Source organism: Megascapheus bottae, chromosome 9 (genome assembly GCF_031878675.1).
Source record: "Megascapheus bottae isolate mThoBot1 chromosome 9, mThoBot2.hap1, whole genome shotgun sequence".
NCBI lineage: Eukaryota > Metazoa > Chordata > Mammalia > Rodentia > Geomyidae > Megascapheus > Megascapheus bottae.
The window spans coordinates 16,285,073-16,311,660 of record NC_143517.1 but is presented as its reverse complement, the minus strand read 5'-3'; the positions used below and the strand labels follow the sequence as shown (position 1 = coordinate 16,311,660).

Genomic DNA, 26,588 nt, shown 5'->3' with positions numbered 1-26,588 from the left:
GTGGTAGGAAGCATAAATAGGATTGTAGTCCAGTATTTCATTCAATATTTGCCTGAGCAAATATTGAGATCTTACCCCAGAAATAACTAGAGCAAAGAAAGCCAGAGGCTTAAGTTAGGTAGAGTTGCTGCCTAACAATCAGGAAGCCCTGAGTTTAAACACCAGCACTACAAAAGATAGAATGAGAGAGAGAGACGGGGGGGGGGGGGGGGGGGGGGAGTGGGAGGGAGGGAGGGGAGGGAGAGAGAGAGAAAGGAAGGTGGGAAAGAAAGAAGAAAGGAAGAAAAGGCTTGATGTTGTTCATTAGTACTTTTCTGGGGGGGGTTATAATTTTTATTATAAAGGTGGTACAGAGGGGTTATTATGTCAGATAAAAGTATATATATAGTCAGATGTGTGGCTTGAGCTCTGGGCCTGGGCACTGTCTCGGAGCTCTTCATCTCAAGTCTACCACCCTACCCCTTGAGGCAAAGCTCTACCTCCTGTTTTTCTGGTGTTTAATTGGAGATGAGAGTCTTATGGACTTCTGTACCTGGGGGGCTTTGAACTGTGATCCTCAGATTTCAGCCTCCTGAGTAGCTAGGATTACAGGCATAAGCCATCAGCACCCAGGAAGAGTACATTTCTTTTTGGAAAATGTCAACCCTTCCCTTGCTGTCTCCCAGATTTTCCCTCCCATCCCCCCACCACCAGTTACATAGTTCATTTTCAACATAGTATCCAGTGAGAATCTTTGCTGCATGTCAGTAACTGTTTAATAAGATATGCAACTTTTACAGTAGAAGATTGTAGACATTTCAAATACTTGCCATGCCCACTTCCTTTGTAACTCCTGCTCCATATCTAATATTTGAAACAGCCATCTAAAAAAGAAAATAAAACCATCTAGCATAGAACAGAGAGTTGGCCACTTCATTTTTAATAACCCCAAATGGTTCCTCATTGTTTAGAGACTACATTATATACTCCTGTGTCCTCTAACCATTCGGCCACACACTGCTGTAAGGCACGTTAGCCCCAGTCCCATTGGAATTTTGTATTTGTCTTTCCCTCAAAGAGCTTAAACTTTTAATTGTTCTTCCCACTTCAAAGGCCGGCTTTTCCCTACCTCCACATCTAAACTTACTCACAATATTCATCTACAGTTTTTTGTCCCTTCCTCCACCCAAATACCCTTGCATGAGGGTAAGATATGCATGTAAGAAATATGGCATTTACAGGTGAGAGGAGAGCTTTCTTGCTGCTGCTGATGGGTCATTTTTAGATGGCAGGTAGGTTTTGTCTGATCTATGTTAAATTGTTTTGTTTCACATATTGTTTTCAATATTGTTGCACATATTGTTTTCAATCTTAAAAATCGGGATTTAAATTATCTAATATGACTGCTAGATTTTAATCTCTCTCGGACAATCTAGAAGCACTGGGCTACAGTTCTCTGTGGCTGAGTGGAGGCTATAACCTCCAGAGGGTTCCAATGACATTTTGATTTATGGCTCCTGGACTTGCGAGGGGGCAGGGATGTAAGCAAATAATTATAACTAATTATGTAATTACTGTGTAGTAAAAATATACCAGAATTAATTGCTCCTTTACTCCTGCTTCAAGAGATAATTTGATCCATTTTGGTATTTCTTGTAACAGAAGATTCAGTGTATATCACATATAACTTGGAGAGTATATAGAACTGGAAATTTACCCTTTATTAATGATAATATGGAAGACAGTATGTTGGTTATTACTTACATTCTTAGAAAAATTGTATTCCATTATCCTTACAAATAGGGCCCAATCAAATAAAGGTTATGGAACATAACAGACAACAGATTTCAAATGAAAAACAAACAAATTAGCATTATACTACAATTGTATATTTTTAGGTCACTCATATAAAAAAGAATGGATTGGGTGAAACCTACCTCAAAGGCATAGTCTGTTGTTTTTCCAGAAGGTGAACATCCAGGAGCTAGATAAATAGAAATGAGTATTAGCATAGGCTTTGAAATAAACATAAATATTGTTTATGAATATAATGAACCAGCAATAAACATAAACATCACACCTTCCCTTCTTCCCTTCCTTCTTGTTTGGTAGCACTGGGGTCCTTTGAGATCAAGGACCTGTCTGCTACACAAAGATCTGAGTGTCATCTCAGCTCTTTTTTCTTTATTTTTCAGATACAGTCTTGCTTTTTTTTTTCCTGGCTAGCCTTGGACTATAATTCTTCTTTCTCTGTCTTCCAAATATCTGGAATTGCAATTATTCACTACATCACTCTTCATCTTATAAAAGCCTTAAAGAGCTGGGAGTTTCGCCTAGGGATAGAGTGCTTGCCTAGCATGCAAAGATCTGGGTTCAATTCCTTGGTACTACATACATAGAAAAAGCTGGAAGTGGTGCTGTGGCTCAAGTGGAAGAGCTCTAGCCTTGAGAAAGCCCAAGGACAGTGCTCAGGCCCTGAGTTCAAGCCCCAGGACTGGCAATAAATAAATGAAAAGATAAATAAATAAACTCCTTAAAGCCTTGCCTAAAATATATATTTCGGGCTTCATAATGGTACATCACATTAAAGTCAACATTTGCATTAAAAGACAAAATATAAAAGTGATTTGATGCTGATTTTGTAAAAATAAGTGATTGAATATATTTCCTTCCTTGAAATTAAGAGAAATACTTTTGAAAATGTGATGTAGAAGTCTTGTAGAGTTGAATTATTATTTGAGAATAACTATTGGTGAATGAATTAAAGTCTTTGCTATGATTATTTAAATTACGAACTTTTTCACATAAGTGACTTAGCACAGTAAGATAGTTATATTTTATTATGGGTGCTGGTGACTCATGCTTGTAACTTCGTGGCTATTCAGGAAGCTGAGAATCACAATTCAAAGCCAGACTGGGAAGAAAAGTCTGTGAAACTTTCCAAGGAACTTCCAAAAAGCCAGAGGTGATGATTTTGGCTCAAGTGATAGAGCACCAGCCTTGATCAGGAAAAAGACAAGACTACAAGGCCCTGAGTTCAAGTAGCAGTGTCCTGCCCTCTGCCCACCCTTCCACTTCCAAGCACCAAAGATAGTTACATTTTACAAGCTTATACCAAATCTAGTTTTCTTGGTGAAATTTCAACCTGATTGTGTGTGTTGCTAGGACGTGAATCAGGGCTTCATATTTGCCATGCAGGCGCTCTAATGCTAAGCCATGTGTCCAACCCTTTTCTTGGTGAAATATAATAAAAATATTTTCTTTTGCCAGTCCTGGGGCTTGAACTCAGGGCCTGAGCATTGTCCTTGAGGTTAGAGCCACTTGAGCCACAGCACCACTTACAGCTTTTTTTTCTATGTATGTGATACTGAGGAATCGAACCCAGGTCTTCATGCATGTTAGGTCCTCGCCCCAGTTTTTTTCTTTTTTGTGGGTCATGGAGCTTGAATTCTGGGCCTGAGTGTTGTCCCTGAGCTCTTTAGCTCAAGGCTACCACCCTACCCCTTAAGCCACAGTTCCACTTCCTGTTTTTTTAGTGATTAATTGGCGATAAGAGTCTCATGGTCTTTAGTGCCCAGGATAGCTTTGAAAGTCGACCCTCAAATCTCAGACTCCTGAGTAGCTAGGATTACAGGTGTGAGCCACCACATCAAGCTTAAAAATAAATGATTTCTCTGCAAAGTAGAGTAGATCTTACTTATAGCAAAACAATTTTCTAATTGGAAGAAGGAAGTCCTATCAGTGAATTTTATCTTGCTTTTATCTACCTATTCATAATCAGTCAAAATAAAAGCTTACAGAATAAGTTCCATTATCAATCTTTTCTCATTAACGTTAAAATCTAGACCAGTCCTAGATAATAATCTAACATTGACTTCCTGAGGTCAAAGGTAGTTTAATTAAAACTGAGATTTCTCTAATCGCTCTGGACTTAAAAAAACATTACTACTACTAAAATTAGATCAAACCATAACAGAACGTTGTTGAATTTTTCTCTAAGTTATTAATTGTATTCCCTCCAAATATAAAAAGTCTGCTTCTTTTGTCTCTGGCCTGGTGATTATTGCTCTCTCTCTCCTTTCCTCCATAGGCTTCTTTGTGGCCCTCTGGTGAAGATCCTGTATAGTTAGCTGCCCCATTCAACCCATCCCTCTCTATTTAGATCTGACCATTTCTTCCAAGAAGGGAAATCTTGTTCTTGCTGTTTTCTTTTTCTCCCAGAACTGGCCCATGGCAGAAACAAAAATTGTGATGGTGTAAAAACAAATATATTACCTTGGGAGTAAGTATGAGAATGAGTTGGACACTGGCACCTAAGGAAAAGAAAGCAGGAAAATACAATGTAAAACTGGAAAACCAAAAATGAGATGCTTTACCATATTGTGCAACCAATTAATATCAATCGAGATTGGGGGTGTTGTTTCATTATCATAGCCTTGATAAATTAAAAGTAATAAATGCAGTTGTAACTAAACACACACTCACACATACACGCACATATGCACACACGCACACATGCTCCGAAGCCTTAAAGTAATTCTCACATTGCATTGTAGCCCTAAGAGACTATGATGTGGTAGCTATTGGCAGACACCATGCAATGAAAAGATCCCTAAAACACAGTGTATAAAAAGTTGACTTGGAAGCCCCATGCCAATGGCTCATGCCTACAAGCCAAGCTTCTTTGGAAGCTGAGACCTGAGGATCACAATTCAAAGCCAGCCGGGACAGGAAAGTCCATGAAACTGTTATCTCCAATTAACCAGCAAAATGCTAGAAGTGGAGGTATGGCTCAAGTGGCAGAACACCAGCCTTGAATGAAAAAGCTAAGGGCTGGCAGCATCCAGATCCTGAGTTCCAACCTCAGTACTGATACAAATGAGAGAGAGACACAGAGAAAGGGGGAGGCAGGAAAGAAAGAAGGAAAAAGAAAGAAAAAAGAGAGAAGAAAGGAGAAAAGAAAAAGGGAAAAAGTCTTCCCGGGCTGTAAGATCATAAATGCCTGCAGGGGTAGGGGCAGCTGAGATAAGATAAGCACTCCCACATGCATTTTTGTTTAGGACAGGATCTCCAGTTCCTTGAGGCCCCAGATATTGGATCATTTGACCTGGATTAACTGTCATCTTTTGTGTCTTGAAGGTTTCCTTGTGTTTTGAAGGTATTTTGTTTTCTTAACCAGGCCTCTGGACGGACCCACAGGCTTCCCTGGCCACAGCCCCAGGCTAAATGAACTCCCCTCATTCTGAGCTTTCACCAGAACACTGCACCAAGGGATGCAGGCACATTCTGCCTCCCAAAGACAACTTCTCATTTCTCAGTCGTCTTCTTTACAGACTATTCAATGTCTTCCTTTCTGGAAACATTTCCTTCTGCGTCTTGGTCCTGGATGTTTACTGAATAGTCCCTCCTCTCCTGGCGTTTCTTTCTCTGCTGAAAGTTTCTTTTTATGGCACAGAGGAACCTTGTCACAGTGTGGTCTCAGTCCGACTCAAGTGAGTGCATAACTTCCTTTTCCTCTCACCCCGCCAAAATTCAAATTTGTAATTAAATTATCCAAGGGAATTGGTGGAAGAAGAAAAAGTGGATTTCAATAGCCGTCTAGACCTTCAAACTTCCTGAGACTTGCGGTCAAACCAATCATGAGTCAAGGCTGCCACCTAGTGGTTGTTCCCACAGGAGGCGAAGTCTTGTTCCTTCCCAGATGAGCTAGCTTTACTTTCCCAGAGTAGCAAAAGGAAACAAAATATCCAACTCAAGGCTTTCTAAGCTCAAACCTGGGGATGGGGCCTCTCCCTCCCTCTTTCCCTTTATCTCTTTCAAGCTCTGGGACTATTTGAGGATCTGGTCTTATCTCCTCTTGTCTTCTGAGAACCACCATCAATAATGTATTTCCTAGTACTGCCCCTCCTCACTCCATCCTTTCCCTAAAATATATAGAGTGCCCTGTTTGAAATTCTCAGTCTTGTTCACTTGGATTCTCTCCTCCTGTCCTGCATTTGCTGGCTCCATTTCCTTACCACCAACACATTCCTTGGTCCCTGAATCAGGTCAGTGTGCTTCAAGTCCCAGCTACCTGGTTGTATCATTACTTAGATCATTAGACATTCTAGCACCTACCTTTCAGTGTAGCAATAAACACAGAGCCACTCTCCTTTAGATTTTACCCACCTTTTTCTTGGGTGACTGAAACTCTGGTTTCCAAGACTACATTTATCCGATTTGTCTATTCTTCCTTATTTCCTGTTTTGTTACTTTTCTCAGAAGAATCTTGGTGCTGTCCTTTAGCTTTTTTTTCCCCCCTCAATATTAGTGCTCTACCACTTGAGCTATTTCTCCTATTCTGGCATTTTAGTGGTTAATTGGAGATAAGAACCTGGTGGTTGCAAAATTAAAAAACAAAAAAACAAAACCTTGTGGCTTTTTCTGTTCCATCTGGCTCTTTGAACTTGGACCCTCAGACCTCAGCCTTCTGAGGAGCTTAGGGTTTTAGGCATCGGCCTTCATTGTTCTCTTACTTCCTCACTCTGCCCATTCCTTGACTATTTGGATTCTGACCCTTCCTTTGCCCTTACCTTAATTTCTACCATGTGTCAAGGCCCCAGACATTTAAGTCTACTGATTTTCCTTTGGGTCCTCCCCCTCCTGGTCTGCTGCCACCTCATCTAGATTTCTAACTTCCTAAGTGGGTTCTCTTGGCTGCATTTCTGTCACCTTCATTCTGGTGTGATCAGGGCATATTTTGAATGGTGTCTGTCACCTCTTTACATATATTTCCTTCCATGGCAAATGAAATTCAGGCGGAGTCCAGTCAGCTAGTTGTTCTCTTTAGGTTGGCCCCTTATCTTGCTCCATCTCTGGGTTTTAGTTTTGGGGAAATAAAATTTCTTTTCCTTCAGTAATCCACAATATCTTTCCTTTGGCTTCCTTCTTGGTTGCAGAAATTTGCCTTTTATTTCCTTGTTTGGAATGTACTTTCCTTCCCTTTCCTACTAGGTCACTTTTCTTTTCTTTGTGATCCACAATATATTACCTCCCCCCCCCCCCTCCCCGCCATCCAAACTGCTGTCAGATCTTGCCACTGTACCTCTGCTCTCTTGGCTATTTCACCCTGTTCCCAGTGTGTGTGCTGACATAACTCTACTCATGCTATACTCCTTTCTTGTGGAACAACTCAAAAAAATGTATTTGTCTCATATCTACCCCAAAATGTGAGGATTGGAGACATTTATCTGGGCCATTATGCCCAGCTCTGTATTGATTGTCACCATGTGCCACCAGGCCTTGTCTTCTCCAGTGGCCAGTTTTTCATGGGAGGATGAGCAGAGTAAAAGCTGTCACTTTACCATGCACATTTTGCCCAGGCTATTTTCCTAGCAAATTCTGCAGTACCCGCTTTCTTACTGGATACACGGCACCTTGGTCCCCATCTGCCCACTGCCCACACTTACGCTGCGCCCTGTAGAAGCCTCAGCAAGTTTGTAACTCGGGCCCGGGTGGTGGCCATGGCTGCAAGACGGTGAACTCCAGGCCTCCAGTAAGCCACACCCCCTCTGCTGTCCAATCCCAGCCAGTGCCCTGCTCCCACCCTTCAGCTAAGGCCTGCCCCCGCCCACTTGGAAAGGTCACCTGGCCCAACTTGAGCAGAAGTGGCTCAGGACCTCTCTGTCATAACAGGACCACAACTGCCTCAGCTGCGGAGTCTCACACCCACCCGTGGTATAGAAGGAAGCTGCTCAAGAGGCTCCGGGGTTGCTTTAAATCTAAGTTTGTATTTTTTTAAAGTTGGGGACTTGAGAGAAAGGTGGAGGGTCCAGGAATTTTTTCTGCTCAAAATACTTTCCCTTCTTTATTCTTAGCTGAGTAAAACTGGCAAGTCATTGCGTTAATATGAATATTCTTTTTTGTCAGTCCTGGGAACGGTCCTTGCCACGGCTTTTTTGTGTATGTGGTAACCAAGGAATTGAACCCAGGGCTTCATGCATACTAGGCAAGCACTCTACCATTAGACCAAACTCCTGGCCCAATATGAATACTTCCTAAGGCAAACAAGAACCTAAAAAACTTTAACGGAAGGGTGTAAGTCACTAAAAGAAAGACTAAAAACAAAACATTGTAAGTTAAAATGTAAGAATTCTGTGGACAGTTTAACATTACAGTTTCATAGTGGTTAGAACTGGTTATGCTATGGGCTGGGAGTGTAGCCTAGTGGTAAAGTAGCTACTTAGCATACATGAAGCCCTGGGTTCCATTTCTTGGCAGAGCAGTAGCCTTGAGAAAGCTCAATAACAGTGCCAATGCCCTGAGCTCAAGACCCAGGACTGAAAAACAAAACAAACAGACAACAACAAAAACACAGGCAAAATTACTGTACTCTGAAAAGTGGTACAGCCACAGTACCTTCACTGCAATGGGAAAGTATTATAACCTATTAGTCTTAGTAACCAACTTCTAAAAGTAACCTTATAACAACTTCTCATTTCCTACCACTGATCAAGGAGCAGGTGGCTACTTTTTCCACAGGGAAAAAGCACTGGACTCTAGACTTCTGTGTATCCCTCTCAGGTGTTATCATCTACTTGTACAGAGGGTAAGTTCCAGATTAAAGCAGGAGACTGAGGCAGGGGAAAACCCATTTCAAAACAGTGCAAGTTAACTCAAGTGAAAAGGTGGTGACATTACAGCTATTGAAGACTTCGTGGGTCTCTTTCGCCCCAGAGCAGCCTCTACTTGAAAAAACGAGGTTACAAACATAACCAATTACCATTATTTTTAGTGTAGCTCCAAGTTATTTCCAGGAATGTGTTCTATGTTGGAAAGCATGAAGTCTTATGCCAACTGAACTGTGTTTTTAGTATATTTATTAAGTTTTCTTAGTAAAAGTTGCCTTGTTGAAAACATAATTTAATTGCTTAGGCTGTAGAAAATAAAAAAATAACCTATACTGGGAATCCGGATCCATAGGCTTCATGTACAATTTCTACCAACAGTTAAAAAGTTATAAGCAACACAAGTACAGGTACTCTTTCATTACAAGTTTAATGTTAAAAATAACTGTCAACTCTCTCAAATAAGACCAACTCTCACCCTGTATCCAAAGTTAAAATGAAAAATGGTAAAGATGGCTACTATTCCCAGTTCCCACCAATTTCTCCACCCATTCATATGTTCTGAAATATATCCAGCCAAAGTCAGCCACAGTCTCAGTGAGGGATGAACAGTAACTCGTACGGCCCCACATTAATATTTCATATTCTCTTGAGGGGAGGGCCAAGTCTGTTCCTGCAAACTCAGGGCCTCCTCCTCTAGATGTCCTGCTACAATACAGTACTTCAACAGTCCGCGGGAGGATCACTTCCTCCCCTTCCCTCCTGGGCGCTGCCCTCCTTTCCTTTTGCCACCCAAGCCAGGTGGCCTGGAATGCATCTTGCCACCCGAGCCTCCTTTCCTCTTCCCTCCCTGGCTGGGGGGGCCGCTACCGCCACCCTTTCTCTTGCCCCCGGGACCCTGCCGGCCTCCTTTCCTTTTGCCCTTCTGACTCATTTTCCTCTTCTTGGCGGCCTCCTCCTGGTCCTCCTCCCTCATCTGCTTATTGGTGGCCCTGGTCACGTCCAACTGAGGCTTCTTGCTATTCATGACTCGAAGCAGCTCCAACTGGCCCTTTTTTTCGGCTGCAAAGTCTCCGAAAAGGGGCTGAAACTTCCGTTTCTTGCCTGTGCCCCTGGGCGCCTTCTCCTTGGGCAGGCGCTCCTGGAAGCGCCCCACGGACGCGGTGGACACTTTGGCCACCTCCATGGCGCGGCCCAGCTCCTCCTTACTCTGGTGACCGGTGGGGCGGAGGCCCGCGGCGCTGGGCAGCTGCTGCTTGTGTGCGCGGGCCAGGTTGCGCAGGCGGTTCAGCTCGTTCTTGGCTACGCGCTCCTTCTTGGCCTGCATGCGCTTGGCGAACTGGTCTTCCAGGGGGTCGGCGCCGCCGGGCACCTCGATGAGCCACTCCTTGGTGTCGTCCCGGGCGCGCTGGTAGCCCCAGCGACGCCGCCACTGGCCGCTCGCGTCGTCCCACACCAGGTTGGTCTTCTTTCGGGGCCGGATGCCCTTGAGGCGCGCGAACTGCTGCCAGCGCGTGAGCGGCCGCGGCCGGGGCAGCGGCTTCTCGCGGGGCAGGCGGGTGGTAGGCTCCGGCAGCTGCGCCACCAGCGCCTCGTCCACGCGCGCGCTAGGCAGCTCCCACAGCCGGTTGATGAGCAGCTGCGCGTTGTCCCGCGCCAGGGCCTGCAGCTCGGCCTCCGGTGCGGGCCCGGCCGACCGCAGCGCCGTCGGGGGGTTCCGGTCCACAGCCAGGAGGTTCCCCAAGTCGAACTCCAGCTCGAGCTCCTTGTGCACCGTAATACGCCGCAACGTCTCCGCCTCGTCCTGCTCCGCCTTGGCCAGCAGCGCCTCCACGCCGTGGCCCTCCATGGCGGCTCCGAACCCCTCACTCAGGACGGCGGCTCAAGTAGGGCAGCACTGCACAACCACGTGCGGACGCTCAACCCGGAAGAGAAGACAAGGGTTTACTTCCGGGGAACCCGGAACCGCCTCTCACCCGCTGGGTGGAGGCGGGAACAGGCCGGCAGAGGGCGGCATTGGAGAGCGCACGGGCTTCGAAGCGGAACCTTCGGGCCGGAGCGCGGTTGTGGGTGGAACAGGTGTGACGAGCGAGTTCCGGGGCTGGGTCAGGGCTGTAGTTCTCGAGATGCCGCGGGGCGGGGCCGGGGTCTGGGGGCGGGGTCTGGGGGCGGGCAGGGCCCGGCGCGGGGCGCGGGGCGGGGCGGGGCTGCTGGGACTCCTGGACCTCCAGTGTGGGTGTGGCCGGGGAGGTTTGAGTTGGAGGGGGCGTGGCGCTTTCTTGTCCGCCTCGGTGAAGCGGCTCAGCGAATCCGCCCCTCGTGGGAGGACACTAGTTAACTTCACCACCCGCTCTCGGCGTCCCAGGCGAGAGCCGCTGGGCCGCGGGAGGGGAAGAGGTGAGCGCCGGTGACCGGTGACGCGGCCCCACCGTCCTCGGCTGTGACTTGACTCCGAGCGTGGGGTCGCAGCCTCTCCCGGCAGAAATCCACCCATCAGCGCGCCAGGCTCTGCAGTTACTCGCTGTGGACTCCCGCTCTGATTGGTGCCACGGCGTGACCCTCCGTCGTCGAGTTCCTCCAGGCTTTTGCAAGATCCTCTAACGTGGGGGTAGTAATGCTACTCACCTCTTAGGGCTCTTGTAATAAAGATGGTCTTCTTACCATACTGGATCAGGTCTGTGACTCCAGCTGCCAAGAAGATAGGAGGCTGGAGCTTTCAGATCTAAGACCCACATGGAGGAAACAGGGGACATCTAAAAATAAATAAGGCAAAAGGCCCGGGGAAGTGGTTCAAGTGGCTTAAGTGCCTTCCTAGCAAGGGTGAGGCCTGAGTTCAAACCTCATTACTACAAAGCAAAGCAAGAAGAAAACAATCCTCTCCCCCTCCCCCAACCCAAAGTTTAAAACCCTCTCTGTCTCTCTCTGTCTCCCTCCCTCCCTCCCTCTTCCTTCTTCCCTCCCTCCTTTTATTCTGGTCCTGGGCCTTGAACTGAGTGCCTGGGCACTGTTTCCGAGTCTGTGTGTGCTCAACGCTGGGCGCTTTGCCACTTGAGTCACAGCATCACTTCTGGCGTGCTTGGTGGTTAAATTTTGTTTTTCTTTGTGTCAGGCCTTGTGTATGCTAGGAAGTTCTCTGCACTGCTCTTTATTCTCACCCCGTGGAACTGACCTTTCAATAGGAAGAACAATGATATAGGGTTTAGCTATAATGTCATTCTGCTGAAGTAGAGAGGGGAAAAGAGTAGGAGTTTCTTTCTGATTGGATGAAATGCTATTTGGCCTGTATTATACTGGTAATTTCACCACCTGGTACTGGGGATTGCTCTTAGGACTTTTTCTTCTTCTTTTTTTGGTGGGGCATAATCTCGGGGCCTGGGTGTTGTCTCTGAACTTGTTTGTGCCCAGGACTAGTGCTCTACACATAATGCCACAGTGCCACTTCCAGTTTTTGAGGTTAGAGGTAAGAGTTTCACTGGAATATTTCTGCCCAGGCTGGTTTCTAACCATGGTCCTCAGCTCTCAGCCTCCTGAGTAGCTAGGATTATAGGTGACAGCTAAGAGGTGCCATAGGACTTCTTTTGTAGGGTGCTTTATCATTTGAGCCACAGCCCTAATGCTTTTAGTTTGTTGTTCAGATAGAATCTCATGGTAACTTAGTAGGGGCTGGCCTGGACCACAGTCCTTCTGTCTGAACTTCTGGAGTAGTTGAAGTTACAGGGGTAAGCTCAAAACAAGCTTTGCCTGGTTTGCTAACTTTTGTCCAAGATTCCCTCAAATCCAGATCTTTCTTTCTCCACTCCTTGAGTAGCTACGATTACAGGAGCATACCACCACATCCAACCCTAAGGGTCAGTTCTTAATTCACCTATGGTTGTTTTATAGTCAGTTTTTAAAAAATTAAAAAATGTATTTTAATTTACTTGAAGGCTGAAGACTGATTTTTACTTCCTCATAGTGCTGGACACATAACACCATTCCAGACAAATTGTGAAGTTACCTTTGTGAACGTTAGTGAGAAAGCAAGCAGAGAACAAAAGCACACTCTACTATGTCCTTGCAGTGCTGGAGCTTAACTCAGGGCCTTGTGCTTGGTAGGCAAGGATACCCTTAGAATACGGATGCTCAGTGTATTAGGAGTGTATTTAGGAGTATTTATGGTGAAAAGGTAGGGTTTTAAAGGTGAAAAGGATGTTCCTTTCAAGACAGATGTCTTTGTTGAAGATAATTTTTCCCCCTTTGAAAACACTTTTGTGATTAAAAAATCATTTACCAAGCATTTTATTCCCACGATTGGTGTCTTTTTAGAAAGATATACTTGCTTAGTGCCATGGGCATAGTAATCATTTGTGCAAATAGTCAATGTCAGAAGGAAAAGATCTGTTCCTTTACTGACTAAGGCTTACCAGCGTTTAAGGAAAGAACAGTGCTTATTTCAAGGAGTATTGGATAGAGCATTGTAACCTACCTAAGTTATGGATAGTTTCTCATGGAGCCAAGAAGGCTGCTAGGAAAGTCAGAAGAGGGTTACCTGAAAGGAGCTGTGGCCTTCTAATCTTTTTTTGATCCTGTAAGCCAGGGTCTGCAAACAAAGTTTATATGAGGCAGAAAAAATAGGGAAAATGAGGCTTGGGAAACAGCATCTGGGCATTCAGAGATAAGCATTGTTAAACATGACTGAGTTATTTATTATTATTATTATTATTATTATTATTTATTTATTTTTGTGGTAGTCCTGGGGCTTGAACTCAGATGTTGGGCGCTGTCCATGAGCTCCTTTTGCTCAAGGCTCATGTTCTATCACTAGAGCCACAGCTCTCCTCAAGGATTTTTTTTTAAACTAGTTTATTGGAGATAAAAGCCTCACAGACTTTCTTGCCCAGGCTAGCTTTGAACCACAGTACTCAGAACTTAGAACTTGGCTAGGATTATAAGCATGAGCCACAAGTGTGGCTATTTTTTTTAAGTGTTTTTGTCTACAAAATTCAGTGTGTGAGTAATTGGATAACATAGAATAAAAGAGCCCTTATAGCACACTATTTCTACATGGTTCATTTGTACTGATGTATAATTTTATTTTGGAAGTACTTCAATGAAAACTTTAATTTTGAAAATTTCTTAATCAAAGACAAAATTTGTATTCAAGTGCTTCAGTTTTAGTTAGAACCCGTATGAAAAAAAAACCATTATTTTATTGAAGAAAGAAACAAAGAGTATAGTATATTACCTGTCTAGAGGCAGAATATCTGTCAAACATTGTGTATTTTAACATATAAAAATTATATTAGCCCTTTGAACATAGATGAGTTATTTACTTTCTGTTAAAGAAAAATGAGTCTTGTTTTCCAAAAATTGGTCAATGAAGTTTTCTGCATGTGGCATAGTTTTATCACTTCTTGTAACGTGGGAAGCACCAGTGGCTGATGTCTTTTAATTCATAAACTGTCATTACCAAGACAAGCACTGATGGCCCACACCTGTAATTCTAGCTACTAAGGAGTCTGAGGTCTGAGGATTGAGGTTCAAAGCCAGCCCAGGCAAACAAAATATTCTTTTCTCCAATTATCAGCAAAAATGTGGAAATAGAGGTGTGTTTCAAATGGTATGGAACCAGCCTTGAGCAAGAAAACTAAGGGGCAGTTCCCATGTCTTGAGTTTAAGCCAGTGTGCTCTCCAGTGTGCCAGTGTCTTGCACCGCTCCCCCCCCCTCAGCCACATGTACACACACAAAAACATTATTACCAGGTTGCAAAGAAATGAGATTGTTGTGTTAGTCATTCAATTTTACTTCTAGAAGGGGGTTAATATGTGGGTGAAAGACATAGGTAAAGAAAGTCAGAAATTGCAAAATTTTATGAGTATTTTCACTCCCAAGTATCCAATAGCAGAGGAAATTGGATCTACTCAATAAACTGTCACTTGAATTTCTTTTTTTTGGGTGGGGGAGGAGATTTTATTTTACTTTTTTAATATATTTTTATTATAATTAATAAAAGGGTTACATGATATTTGCCAGATAGAAGGTACATTAATTCACATACATTGATACCCTTTCACATGTCTTGGTACTCATTACCCTCCCCCCACCCCCTACCCTGTCACTTGAATTTCATTTGAACTTATGAAAGTAAATTTTCAATGCAAAACCCCCTGTGTCCTTTTTTTCTCCCTTCCTTCCTTCCTTCCTTCCTTCCTTCCTTCCTTCCTTCCTTCCTTCCTTCCTTTCTCTCTCTCTCTCTCTCTCTCTCTCTCTCTCTCTCTCTCTCTCTCTCTCTTTCTTTCTTTCTTTCTTTCTTTGTCATGGGGCTTGAACTCAGCCTGTGCACTGTCCCTGAGCTGTTCAGCTCAAGGCTACCACCCTACCCTTGAGCCAAGCCCCACTTCCCATTTTCTAGAGGTTAATTGGAGATAAGAGTCTCAGGTTCTTTTGTGCCCAGGCTGGATTTGAACCTTGATCCTCAGATCTCTGCCTCCTGAGTAGGTAGGATTATAGGCAGAGCCACTGCGCCTGGCTTAGTGCAGTAGATTTATTAAGAAGGATGCCCTCGCACCTGGCATCCTTCTTAATAAAATATGAGCTTTATTTGTAAATAGTATTACACTAGCCTTACACAATACAAAGCAATTGGATCCTGGATAACCTTTACTAAAGGAAAGCAACTTTGTTGTCACCCACACTGAGTTTGTCCTTGTAGTTGCAGTCCATGTGTGCAGACAAACCAATCCTTTCCCTATGAAGTACTCCCCAATCAAATATTTCTTCTAAATTGGCCACATGAACCATTGTAAGGACACACAGAGGAGTTATGGCTAGGGATGATGAACATTAATTCTTGGCCCTGGCTGACCGCAGCTTATTTGTAGAGATTAGTCCTATGAAGAGTGAAAGCAATGGATAGGAAAACTAAAATTGTGAGCACAGATGTGAACACAGCCCCATAGCCTGCACTTACCATTTTTCTAGGTGTTTTCAGTTGCAGCAAAGGAAAGAACCTAGAGTGGCAAGTAGGTGTCACTATGTCCTTGTGGGCATCTCATCTGCTTCCTGAGCCTCCTAGAGACCAAGAGATCTCAGGGCTTGCAGCCTGTGTACTTTCCCCTAACGTCTGAATAGAATTTATTATTTAGAATGTGTACATAATAACCCTGGCATTTCCCAGTATTATTTTCTTTGTCTCATTATCTGAGATAGAAGGGATTTCTAGCTGAGGAAGTTGACTTCTTATGGGCCTTGGGTTCCCTTTCCTCAAAAGCTGGGAGGAGGGGGTGTTCATAGTTTAGTTCTCACATGAAAAGTGAAGGAATTTTTTTTGATAAGTTGGTATTTATAGGTCAGATCCATGATCTTTTTCTTTTGTTTAAAACTTACATTCAAGCTGGGCACTGGTGGCTCACACCTACTGTCCTAGCTACACAGGGGATCAAGGTTTGAAGCCAGCCCTGGTTTGAAGGCAAGTCCAGGTCAGATTCTTATCTCCAATAAACTACTCAAAGCCAGAATTGTCACTGTGGCTTAATATTAGAGTAATTGCCTTGAGCAAAAGAAGCTCAGGGAAAGTATCCAAGCCCAGAGTTTAAGAACCAGCACTGACAAAAAAGAGCAACAACAACAACAAAATAAAACCAAACAAAAAAACTGGAAAGAAGAAAAACAAAAAAACCTACATTCATCCTGGTTTTTGATTACAGCTTTTTGACAAATGCATCTCATTTCACAAGGCTACTCTTTTTGAGTTATAATAAACATTCATCCTATTATGTGAAGTCTGTAAACCTCACTTAGAAACCTCTAATCTGTTTTTATAAACTAGAGAGTACATGCATGATATGGGAAGGAAGAGCCCAAGGAACTTCTCTGAGTATCCTAAACCTTTTCTTGTGACCTTTATTGCCTATAGCCTTGCATTAATCAATAATTAATGAGTTAATTATTGATCCCAGGACTTGAACTCAGAGCCTGAGCACTGTTCCTGGGCTTCTTTTTTAATTTGCTCTACTACTTCCTTAGTTCATGCTGATCTAATATGAAAATCTTCTGTGTGTTAGCTTGTCACCTGAATTACCTACCCCAATCATTATCCTGTTTTATTTCCTTTTTTATACACATACACATACACATGTGTGTCCTGTCTCACTTTCAAAATTAATTCTTTCAGAATAGGAAATTTGTCATGTTCACTATTATTAGCTGTATTAGCAGAACAGTTTGTTGAATTATGCTTAATAAATGATTATTGGATGAATACATAGTCTTTGCTCTAAAGGAATTTAAGGTGTAGTACTGAAGTAAAAATAAGTGCATACTACAGAAAGAAGTATTCTGGCATCAAGCCCCAGACAGCAGTAAGGTAAGTGATGATGAGCTTAGGCCCCGAAGTCCGGGACCTCAGTTCAAGTCCTTGTTTTGCCACTGACTGATGGGCTCTTTTGTTTCCTGACCTGTCTTTATAAGTTGAAGTCCTAACCCCCAGTACTTCAGACTATGCCAGGGTAAGGTCTTCATATAGATAATTATGATTATTAGTGTGGGCCAATATCCAGTTTTACTGACATTCTTTTCAGCAGAGGAATTATGGATGTGTACATGCAGAGGAAAGTTGATGTGAAGGCAAAGAGAAGATTTAATCTACCAATCAAGGAGAGAGCCTGGACAGATCCTTCTCTCACAATAGTCAGAATCAACTATACTGGCACCTGATTTTGGATTTCTAGACTCCAAAATAGTGAGAAGATAAATTTCTGTTGTTTAAACCAGCTAGCTTGTGATTTTATTTTTGTTATGTTAGCCTTAGAAAGCTTACTTAACCAATATACTTGTTTGAAGTTCAGTTTTGGCATCTGTAAAGTTAAGAACAATTACAATATTATTCCTACCTTATTGTAAGAGTAGATGTGATATTGCACACACAACTTCTGGTACATTAAAAGTATTTGATATTTATTATTTGATACTGCTTATTACTAGTATTGGATATATTATTGAGTGTGCTTGCTACATACTTTCTTTTTTTCATGTATTTTTTATTGTAATTAATAGAAGGGTTACATTATATTCACCAGATAGAAGGTACATTACTTCACAAGCATTGATACCTTTTTTCATGTCTTGGTCCCCATTTCCCTCCCTCCACCCCCACCCCTCATCTTGTTTTCCCCCTTTCCCTATCCAATTTCAAATAACCAAATATGCATATATACAATATATCAAATAATAAGATGAAATACTGTAACAATATGGGGTAATCAAGGGATAGCAAAAGAGATGAGAGATAACATAGTACATTAAGGACAACTCTCATTATATGGCTTTTGTTTCTATATCCTGGAGGTCCTTTCATTTACCTCATACTATATGGCCTTATGTATCTAGATTTTGTTCTATTGTAAATCTCTGCTAGGAGAGCCCAAGGTTTCTACTGATTATGACAAATGAGGGAAACCATTTGGCCTATGTGTCTTTGAGTCTGGCTTACATCACTTAATATGATTTTTTCTAAGTCTTTCCATTTCCTTACAAATGGGGCTATGTCATTCTGACAGCAGCATAGAATTCCATTGTGTATAAATACCACATCTTGTTGATCCATTCATCAACTGAGGGGCATCTAGGTTGCTCCATACCTTTGCTATGTAAATAGTGCTGCAATGGACATTGTTGTGCTCGTGGATTTAGGATGTCCTTGTTTCTGGACCATTGGGATGGAATTGCTGGGTCATAGGGGAGCTCTATGTTTAGTCTTTTGAGGAACTGCCATACTGCTTTCCATAGTGGTTGAATGAATGTACACTCTCACCAACAGTGTAGTAGTGATCCCTCCTGGCCACATCCATCAGCATCTGTTGTTATTAGATTTCTTGATAATGGCCATTCTAACTGGAGTGAGGTGGAATCTTAGAGTTGTTTTGATTTGCATTTCTTTTATGACCAGAGATGTTGAGCATTTCTTCATGTGTCTATAGGCCATTCTTATTTCTTCTTCAGAAAAGACTCTCTTTAAGTCTTTGGCCCATCTTTTAATGGGATGGTTATTTCTTTGGAGATTAGTTTTGGAGAGAGTCAATTTTTTGAGCTGTTGATATATTTTAGATATGAGGCCTTTGTCTGTTGTTTGGTTAGTGAAGATCTTCTCCCACTCTATAGGCTTTCTAGTTAGTTTTCTAGCTATGTCCTTTGCCATCTAGAAGCTCTACAGTTTAATGCAGTTCTACTTATCCAGATTTTCTCTGATTTGTTGTGTTTCTGGGTCCTTATGAAGGCAGTTTTGACCTGTGCCAAGGAGGCCTAGTGTTTCTCCTATTCCTTCTTGTGAAGTTTTAAGTGTATCTGCTTTTACCTTGAGATCTTTGATCCATTTGGAGTTAATCCTGGTGCAGGGTGACAAAGAAGGATCCAACTTTAGTTTTCTGCAGGTGCTTAACCATTGCTACATCCTTTCAATAGCAGATTGGCTTATCTTTCACAATTTTCAAAGTGTTTTCAGGTATTTACATTGCTCTAGATTTTAAAACATAAAAACCTCAGTTTAATAGGAGTTGAGGTTTTTATTTGTAGTTCGAACTCTTCAAAAATAGGTCTTAAGCCAGGCATGGTGGCTCATGCCTGAATCCTGGCTATTCAGCAGGCTGAGTTCTGAGCATCTCAGTCAAAGGCAACTTAGGCACTAAAGTCCATGAAACTCATTTCCAATTAACCACCAGAATACTGGAAATGGTGCTGTGGCTCAACGTGCTGAAGAGCTCAGGGACAGCGCTAGGCCCAGTTCAAGTCCCAGGACCAACCAACAACAACAACAACAACAAAATTAATAAAAGGTCCTATACAAATAATCACAGCCAAAGAGTGATATTTAAAAATAGTTAGAAGATGGAAATCCGTATATACTGCTAGCCATATCTTTTGTTTTGTGGCCATAATACACTGCAGTTCCTATTTCTGTTGTGTTTGTGTGTGTGTGTGTGTGTGTGTGTGTGTGTGTGTGAGTCTGTGAGAGAGAGAGAGAGACAGAGAGAGACAGAGAGAGAATATATATTTTGTTCCCCATGACTTGATGCATCACATCACATTTCTACTACAGTCAATTAGCATTTGTCATAATTGATGTATTAAAAATTATGTAGGGCTGGGAATTTGGCCTACTGGTAGAGTGCTTGCCTAGCATGCATGAAGACCCAGGTTCAATTCCTCAATACCACATTCATAGAAAAAAGCCGAAAGTGGTGCTGAGGCTCAAGTGGTAGAGTTCTAGCCTTGAGAAAGCCCAAGGACAGTGCTCAGGCCCTGAGCTCAAGCCTAGGACTATCAAAAAAATTATGTAGAGGAATTAAAATTATTTTTAAGCTTCACCAAAACAGTTTCTTCAGTAAATTACCTCATATAGCTGTTGTAAAAATAATTACTAAGTAAGAAAATATTGCATTCATGAATTTAAAAAGCATATGTATATGCAATTCAAAATATTTATAAATTTCTAGTTTTTGTTGCCTTCCTTGTCTTTTAGAAGCAATAGAAATAAAAAGGAAATAACTGCCATTCTAACAAAGAATGTATTACCAAATATCCTGTCCCTTCTTTCTACTCTTGCATGGTATCTCATTTAAGGCTGCAACAAAAGTTTATCCCCTTGATAGTATGTTTAATAACAAACAATTTAGCAGACATTGTCAATACCTTACAAATCTTAATTTTTTCTAAGTGACTATGTATGAAGAACATTTTGTTACATTATATTTCTCTGTTTATAGTTCCCAGGTTAGCTATGTAAACTGTATTCTGCAGTTTTTCTCCTAAGCCTCCATGATGGCATTTCATGCTATTTGCAGCCTTGAAAATGGACGTATAATAGGGCATCTTTACTTCTTCCCTGTTGTAGTTTGTGTCAGGAATGAGCTGACAAGTAGTTGGTGACAAATAGGTGCCACAGAAACAAGATGACAGTACTGCAGGATCTGTTCATCTAACCAAGAAGAGAAGGTAGCCGTTAGGAAAAGTGGGGCACGACATCCTAGCCCCTGCCCCACGTAACCCTCATACCGCAGCGTTGCTCCAGTGTTCTTCATCAGCTATGTATGAAAGCGAAAAGCCAGTTGTATTCTGGGAATAAGACCCAATGTCTTGGACTGGAGACATGGCTCAGGTGATAGAGTGCCAGCCATGAGTGAAAAGGCCGAGTGAGAACACAAAGCCCTGTGTTCAAGCCCTGATATGAACATGCACATGTGTGCTTGCACACACACACACACACACACACACACACACACACAATTACAAATGTACACACATACACACCCACCATTACTTTCCAGGGAAAATAAGATCTGATTAGGTATCCTCTAGTGTATGTGTGTGAATATTTATGAACTCCTTTCTGATATGCTTAGTAGTAACCAGTGGGAAATGCAAGTTATAAAGTTTAAGTCTTTAGCTTTCTATAGCTATAACAAATTACCTAGGATAATATATAAAGAATGGAGGTTTATGTAGCCCATAGTTTTAGAGGCTTAAGAGTTTGGTGTTGGGGCTGGGAGTTTGGCCTAGTGGTAAAGTGCTTGCCTAGCATGGATGAAGACCCAGATTCCATTCCTTGGTACCACCTACATAGAAAAGGCCAGAAGTGGTGCTGTGGCTCAAGTGGTAGAGCTCTAACCTTGAGAGAGTCCAAGGACAGTGCTTAGGCCCTGAATTAAAGCCCTGGGACTGGCAAAAAAAAGTTTGATGCTGACATCTGCTCACCTATGATGTGTCACATCATGCTAGGTGGTATCACAGAGAGACACTATATATAAAAAGAAAGGATCACATAGCAAGACAGGAAGCCACAGTGACTTGGAACAGCCAGTCTTTTCCTTTTGACAACTGGCTTGAGGGAACTAGTAGTCTAGGAGAACTATGTTAATCCTTTCCAAGAGCAATCTCCATAATCTAATCACCTTCTATTAGGTTCCACCAAATAGCTTTTGTGCTTTGTTTTTGCAGGTCCCAGGGTTTGAGTTTAGGGCGTGGGTGCTGTGTCTAAGCTTCTTTTGCTCAAGACTAGCACTTTACCACTTTGAGCTGCAGTTTCATTTCTGGTTTCCTGGTGGTAAATTGGAGATAAGAATCTCACAGACTTTCCTGCTTGGACTGGCATTGAACTGTGATCCTCACATCTCAGCCTTCTGAGTAGTTAGAATTACAGACATGAACCACAGCTCCAGGCTTAAGTTCCCACCACCTCTTAATATTGCCACAGTAGGGACCAAGGTTCCAACACATGAAGTCTTGGGGCATACTCAAACCATATGTAAAATATACCAATTTGTAAAGGAAGAGGCAGAATGGCAAGCTCAGGATAAGAATCAGTGCTTCTTCAGTCAGTTCTCCTGCTACTTTGTCTGTTTGATTTGCACAGATAAGAAGATGGGCATTTTCTTCTGATTCCAGTCTCCAGCTAGGGCCTGGGCTGCATTCCTCCCATTAGCACAGAGACAAAGCCAGAGCAGGCTCTGGCACATTCCTGGAAAGCAGTTAAGACTTATGACTGCACCATTTCCTTTCCCTTCCTTGGGCCTATCCTCTTTGGGCTCAACTGTGAGCCCATTTTGAAGATGTTCTGGGCCATTGACCTCAGGTTCCCTCCAACCCACGCAATCACCATGACTTCAGACTTCTCATTCCTGTACACCCTCACCAAATTTAGGTATGATCCATAAATTATGCTTTTTACTGTTTCGTTTAACTGAATTATAAAAATAGAATGTGATGTTCCTTTAAAACTTGAGGCCCATGAAAAGTGAACATTATAATCTAAAGTGTAAGTCTTTAGTAATGTTGAAGACAGAAACTTAAGAATTTGGAGGAGGGGAATGGCCTAGGAATATATGTTTGAACTTTATGATTTTAAAATAGCATAGGTAGTTTCTAAGAATCCTCTGACACCAGATTTCTCCCAGTTCAACATGCCAACTTAGGTGGTCCCTTTCCCTCCCTCCCTTATATCCTCCCTCCCTCCCTCCCTCCATCTCTCCTTCCTTTTCCTTCCCTTTTAGTGATGGAATAAGTTAAAAATGTAGTTTCAAGGTACTGGACCTATGAAAAGATGAAGCTATATTAAGAACAGTAACTCTAAGCCAAGAGCGAAAGCAGCCCAGAGACAGTGACCTGAGTTTAAGCTCAGAACTGGCACAAAATAAAGATCAGTATCTCTAGTGTTAAAAGGTCCAGACAGGACATGTGTGTGACCTCAGCATTCTGATTCCTGCCACTGGCGATGATGGTCTACATATTGTGGCTCTTTGTAGAGCTCTTTGGGTTCATGATATATTGAGTCTGAAAGTTTTGGGAATATTTCTTAATAATTTAAGGTTCACTTAGGCCTTAAACAGTTCCAAGGATCCTGTTAATGTATTTGCACTAACTCTGAAACTGGTGTTCTTTGAAAGGGAATCCAGGTAATCCTTTCAAGTGTTTATTAGTTTTGGGGCTTTTTTTTGGTGGGTCATGGGACTTGAACTTGGTCTGGGCACTGCCCCTGAACTCTTCAGGTCAAGGCTACTGCCTTACACTTCCCATTTTCTAGAGGTTAATTGGAGATCAGAGTTTCAGGTCCTTTTGTGCCTGGGCTGGCTTTGAACCTTGATCCTCAGATCTCAGCCTCCTTAGTAGCTAGGATTATAGGCATGAGCCACTGTGCCCAGTAGGAGTATTTATTAGTTTAGCCAATATACTACACTGAACAAACTAAAAGAGTGAAAACAAAAATCAAGGATCGAAAGGACTGAAAAGTTGTCATGTCAGTACAAGTTCCTAAATGTTCACAGAAGAGAACAAAACTCCCGGTCAAGAGACAGTAGTGTGTTTCCTGAGATGGCATGCTCATTCAAAGGACAGTCATTACAACTTGGAAAAAGAGATTCATCTGTGTTACTGTTATCATTTTTTAAATTATCGTAAGTAGTTGTAGGAAAGGGCTCCAATTCAAGATGTCAGTTTCTGAGTACAATGTATACTGACCAGTGTCATCTTCTTGTATTGTTCTCAGCCCTACTCATACGTACATTTAATTTTATGACTGCAGTGAGATCCATCTTGATGGCAACTGATCAGGGTTGCTATGGAGATGAGGCAGGAAATGATTCAGAAGGTTTCCCAGAAAAATATTTTTTTCAAATATTGATAAATCCTACCCACACGTGTGAGTCTAAGGCTTGTTGTTAGATGAACCGCCCGTGGAAGGGTTCCTAGGGACTGTGTCTTTAGGCTGTTCCATGATAGGTATAAAGATGGAACTTCTAAATGACATTCTGTATCCCAGAGGTAATATCACATACACAGTGCATAGTTTCCATGTGTAAATATACATGAAAACCACTAGCAATGCTTATTACAAAAACTGTTATTATTACAGTTCTGGGGATCTGCAGACCATGATGTTTTTTTGAAAGATTTATTAACACTGATTTTTACATCGTATTTCAAATGTCATGTTTAACAAACAAGTATTCAAGAAGGGAATCACTATATGCATTCACTGGCACATAGATTTTAGAACATAATTAAAATTAAGCTGAGAGTTTGTATGTCATAGATACCTATCAATCAATAACATTATGTCCATAGAGTATATATAACCAGTCCACAGGCTTAAACTTCAGGCCTGGCTGCTTTTCATGAGCTTTTTTTTTTTCACTCAAGGTTAGCGTTCTACCACTTGAGCTATAGCCCTGTTTCAGTTTTTTGCTTGTTAGTTGGAGATAAGAGTCTCATGGCTTTTCCTGTCCATGCTGGCTTTGAAACATGATTCTCAGATCACAGCCTCATGAGTAGCTAGAATTATAGGCATGAACCACTGGTACCTGACTGGGCCATGTTTCAAGAGAGAAGTAAAATGAAACAATTGGAAGTGTCATGCAGCTGGAGGGGAGGGGGAATGTGGAGGGGAGGTGTGAGGCTTTCTTGATAAATCATCTTATTTCTATTCTTTGGAAGCCGTCCCTCCAGTTATAAAATGTTAAAAGCTTCCTTGAAGAACAGAAAATATGTTTTATCATTGTTTAGCTCTGTTATCCATCTGGGAAGGACTCCATAGTTTATTATTTATTTATTTTGTGGGTCATGGGGGAACTCTGGGTGCTGTCACTGAGCTCTTCAGCTCAAGGCTACTGCCCTACCCCTTGAACCACAGCCCCACTTCCCATTTTCTAGTGATTAATTGGAGATAAGAGTCTCATGGTCTTAAGTGCCTGGGCTGGCTTTGAACCTTGATCCTCAGATCTCAGCCTCCAGAGTAGCTAGAATTACAGGTGTGAGTCCCTGCGCCTGGCTCAAAGCTTATGTTTTTAATACAGAACTTCTGTTTGAATGACAAGTGTGTATATTCAAACAGAGGCTGGATGCCTCTGCTGGAATATCTAACCTGCTGGCTATCTCTGCTGGGTTATTTACTTGCTGTCTCCCACTTTGCAGAGCTGCACTCATGTCTTCCCACTAAGCTTGTTCTACCTGCTAAGGCTTTCCCTAATGGTATACTATTGGCAATACCTTTCCTCCAGCTGACCAGGGCAAAACACTTGGAGTCATCTTTGTTTTTTTTTTTCTTTCATAGTTCATATCCAATTGACTAACAAATTCATTTTCCTCTACTTCTTGCCACATCCCAATCCAAGCTCCCAATCATCTCTTACCTGGATATTACAATTCTTGTGATGTGTCTCTGCTTCCATTCTTCTTCCTTTATATGTTTCCTGCTAAAGTTTCTTATAAAATTAAAATCACAACCTGTCTTCTTCCAGATCCTTTAGCTATTCCTCAGTGTCACTCAATCACAGTGGTAGAACTGAGATTAACCTACAAAAATTTTCTTTAATGTGTGTGTGTGTGCATGTGAGTGTGTGTGCCAATGCTAGTACTGGAGCTTGAACCAGGGCCTGACACTCTTGCTTGGCTTTTTCACTTATATCTTGCTCTCTAATGCTTGTTAATGAGTCAGTACTTGCTGACCAGGAAGTTTCTTTGCATTTGTTGATTTCTTTCTTCCGTGCTTGTGGATAGAGTGGATGGCTAGATTTCTTCCAGGTTTGTTTGCTGCTTTGCAGATGACCTTTACTGTGATTGGCTGCTTAAGGAAATAAATAGTGTGGGATTTCCAGGGAAGGGAGGAGAAAGGAGAAAAGACTGAGAGAGAAGGAGAAAAGAGAGAAGCAGAGAGGAGAAGGGAGAAGGGGAAAAAGATGGAGAGAGAGAAGAGAGAGGAGAAAGGAGAAAGGCAGAGAGAAGAGAGAAGGAGAAAGACAGAGAGAGAAGAAAGGAGAGAGAAATAAAAGACCTCTGCTTGCAGCGATTTGAGTCTGTGATCATTCCCAGTCCGCCTCTGAAGTGACATGTCATTGCAGCGGGCAGCGACACCCCTACTTGGCTTAGCATTTGTTTTTGAGATTAGGTGTTCTCACTATGTTACCTAGACTGGTCTTGAAATCATAACTCTTCTACCTCAGCCTCCTAAGTGGCTGAGAGTACAGGTGCTTGTCTGTTGATTCCAATATTTGCAGTATTAGCATCATGGGTGGTAAATTTTGGAGGGGCTACTTTTGAAAATAGGACTCATCCCCTTCACATAGGCAATATCCCCACTCTTGTATCCTGGACTTATAAAGTTACTTGGTATACACTAGATGCTCAACTTGAAATGCTGTGCCTATTAAACCAAATCTCCCAAGCTGGGCATGGTGGTTCAAGTCTGTAATCCTAGCTACTTGGGAATCAAAAATTAGAGATGGTGGTTCAAGGCCAGTCTCAAGATTTCACCTCACCCAATGACTGGGCACTGTGGTGCATACCTGTGAACCTAGCTACAAGGAAATACCATAACTGAACATAGAGGTGAGCCTTGTATCATCCCCAGCAACACGGAAAAGCACAAGTAAGAAGATGGCAGCTTAGGCCAGTCCCAGGTATGAAGTGATCAGTTATCAAAAATAACTGATGGGGAAGGGCTTACAAATTGGGTCCAAGTGGTAGATTGCTTGCATAGT

At 42.4% G+C, this 26,588-nt stretch overlaps 2 protein-coding genes across 2 annotated transcripts in view; both read right to left on the bottom strand.

Moving 5' to 3' along the window:
- Adhfe1 (alcohol dehydrogenase iron containing 1) overlaps positions 1–7,500 on the bottom strand; it is a 36,728-nt gene extending 29,228 nt beyond the window's left edge. Inside the window, exons 1-4 of the mRNA XM_090338893.1 lie at positions 7,428–7,500; positions 4,255–4,292; positions 1,917–1,963; positions 810–863 (exon numbers count right to left, since the gene is read on the bottom strand). Of these exons, the coding sequence (XP_090195019.1) occupies positions 810–863; positions 1,917–1,963; positions 4,255–4,292; positions 7,428–7,483 (195 nt within the window). The 5' untranslated portion in view covers positions 7,484–7,500. The remainder of the gene's footprint in view (positions 1–809; positions 864–1,916; positions 1,964–4,254; positions 4,293–7,427) is intronic.
- Positions 7,501–8,996: 1,496 nt separating this feature from the next.
- On the bottom strand, positions 8,997–10,519 carry Rrs1 (regulator of ribosome synthesis 1). Its single transcript, XM_090338892.1, has one exon. The coding sequence runs from the start codon at positions 10,432–10,434 to the stop codon at positions 9,328–9,330; it is 1,107 nt and encodes a 368-aa protein (XP_090195018.1). The 5' UTR covers positions 10,435–10,519; the 3' UTR covers positions 8,997–9,327.
- Positions 10,520–26,588: the final 16,069 nt, after the last annotated feature.

Coding starts and splice junctions, on each gene's coding strand:
- Rrs1 (XM_090338892.1), bottom strand. CDS start 10,434: ATGGAGGGCCACGGCGTGGAGGCGCTGCTGGCCAAGGCGGAGCAGGAC.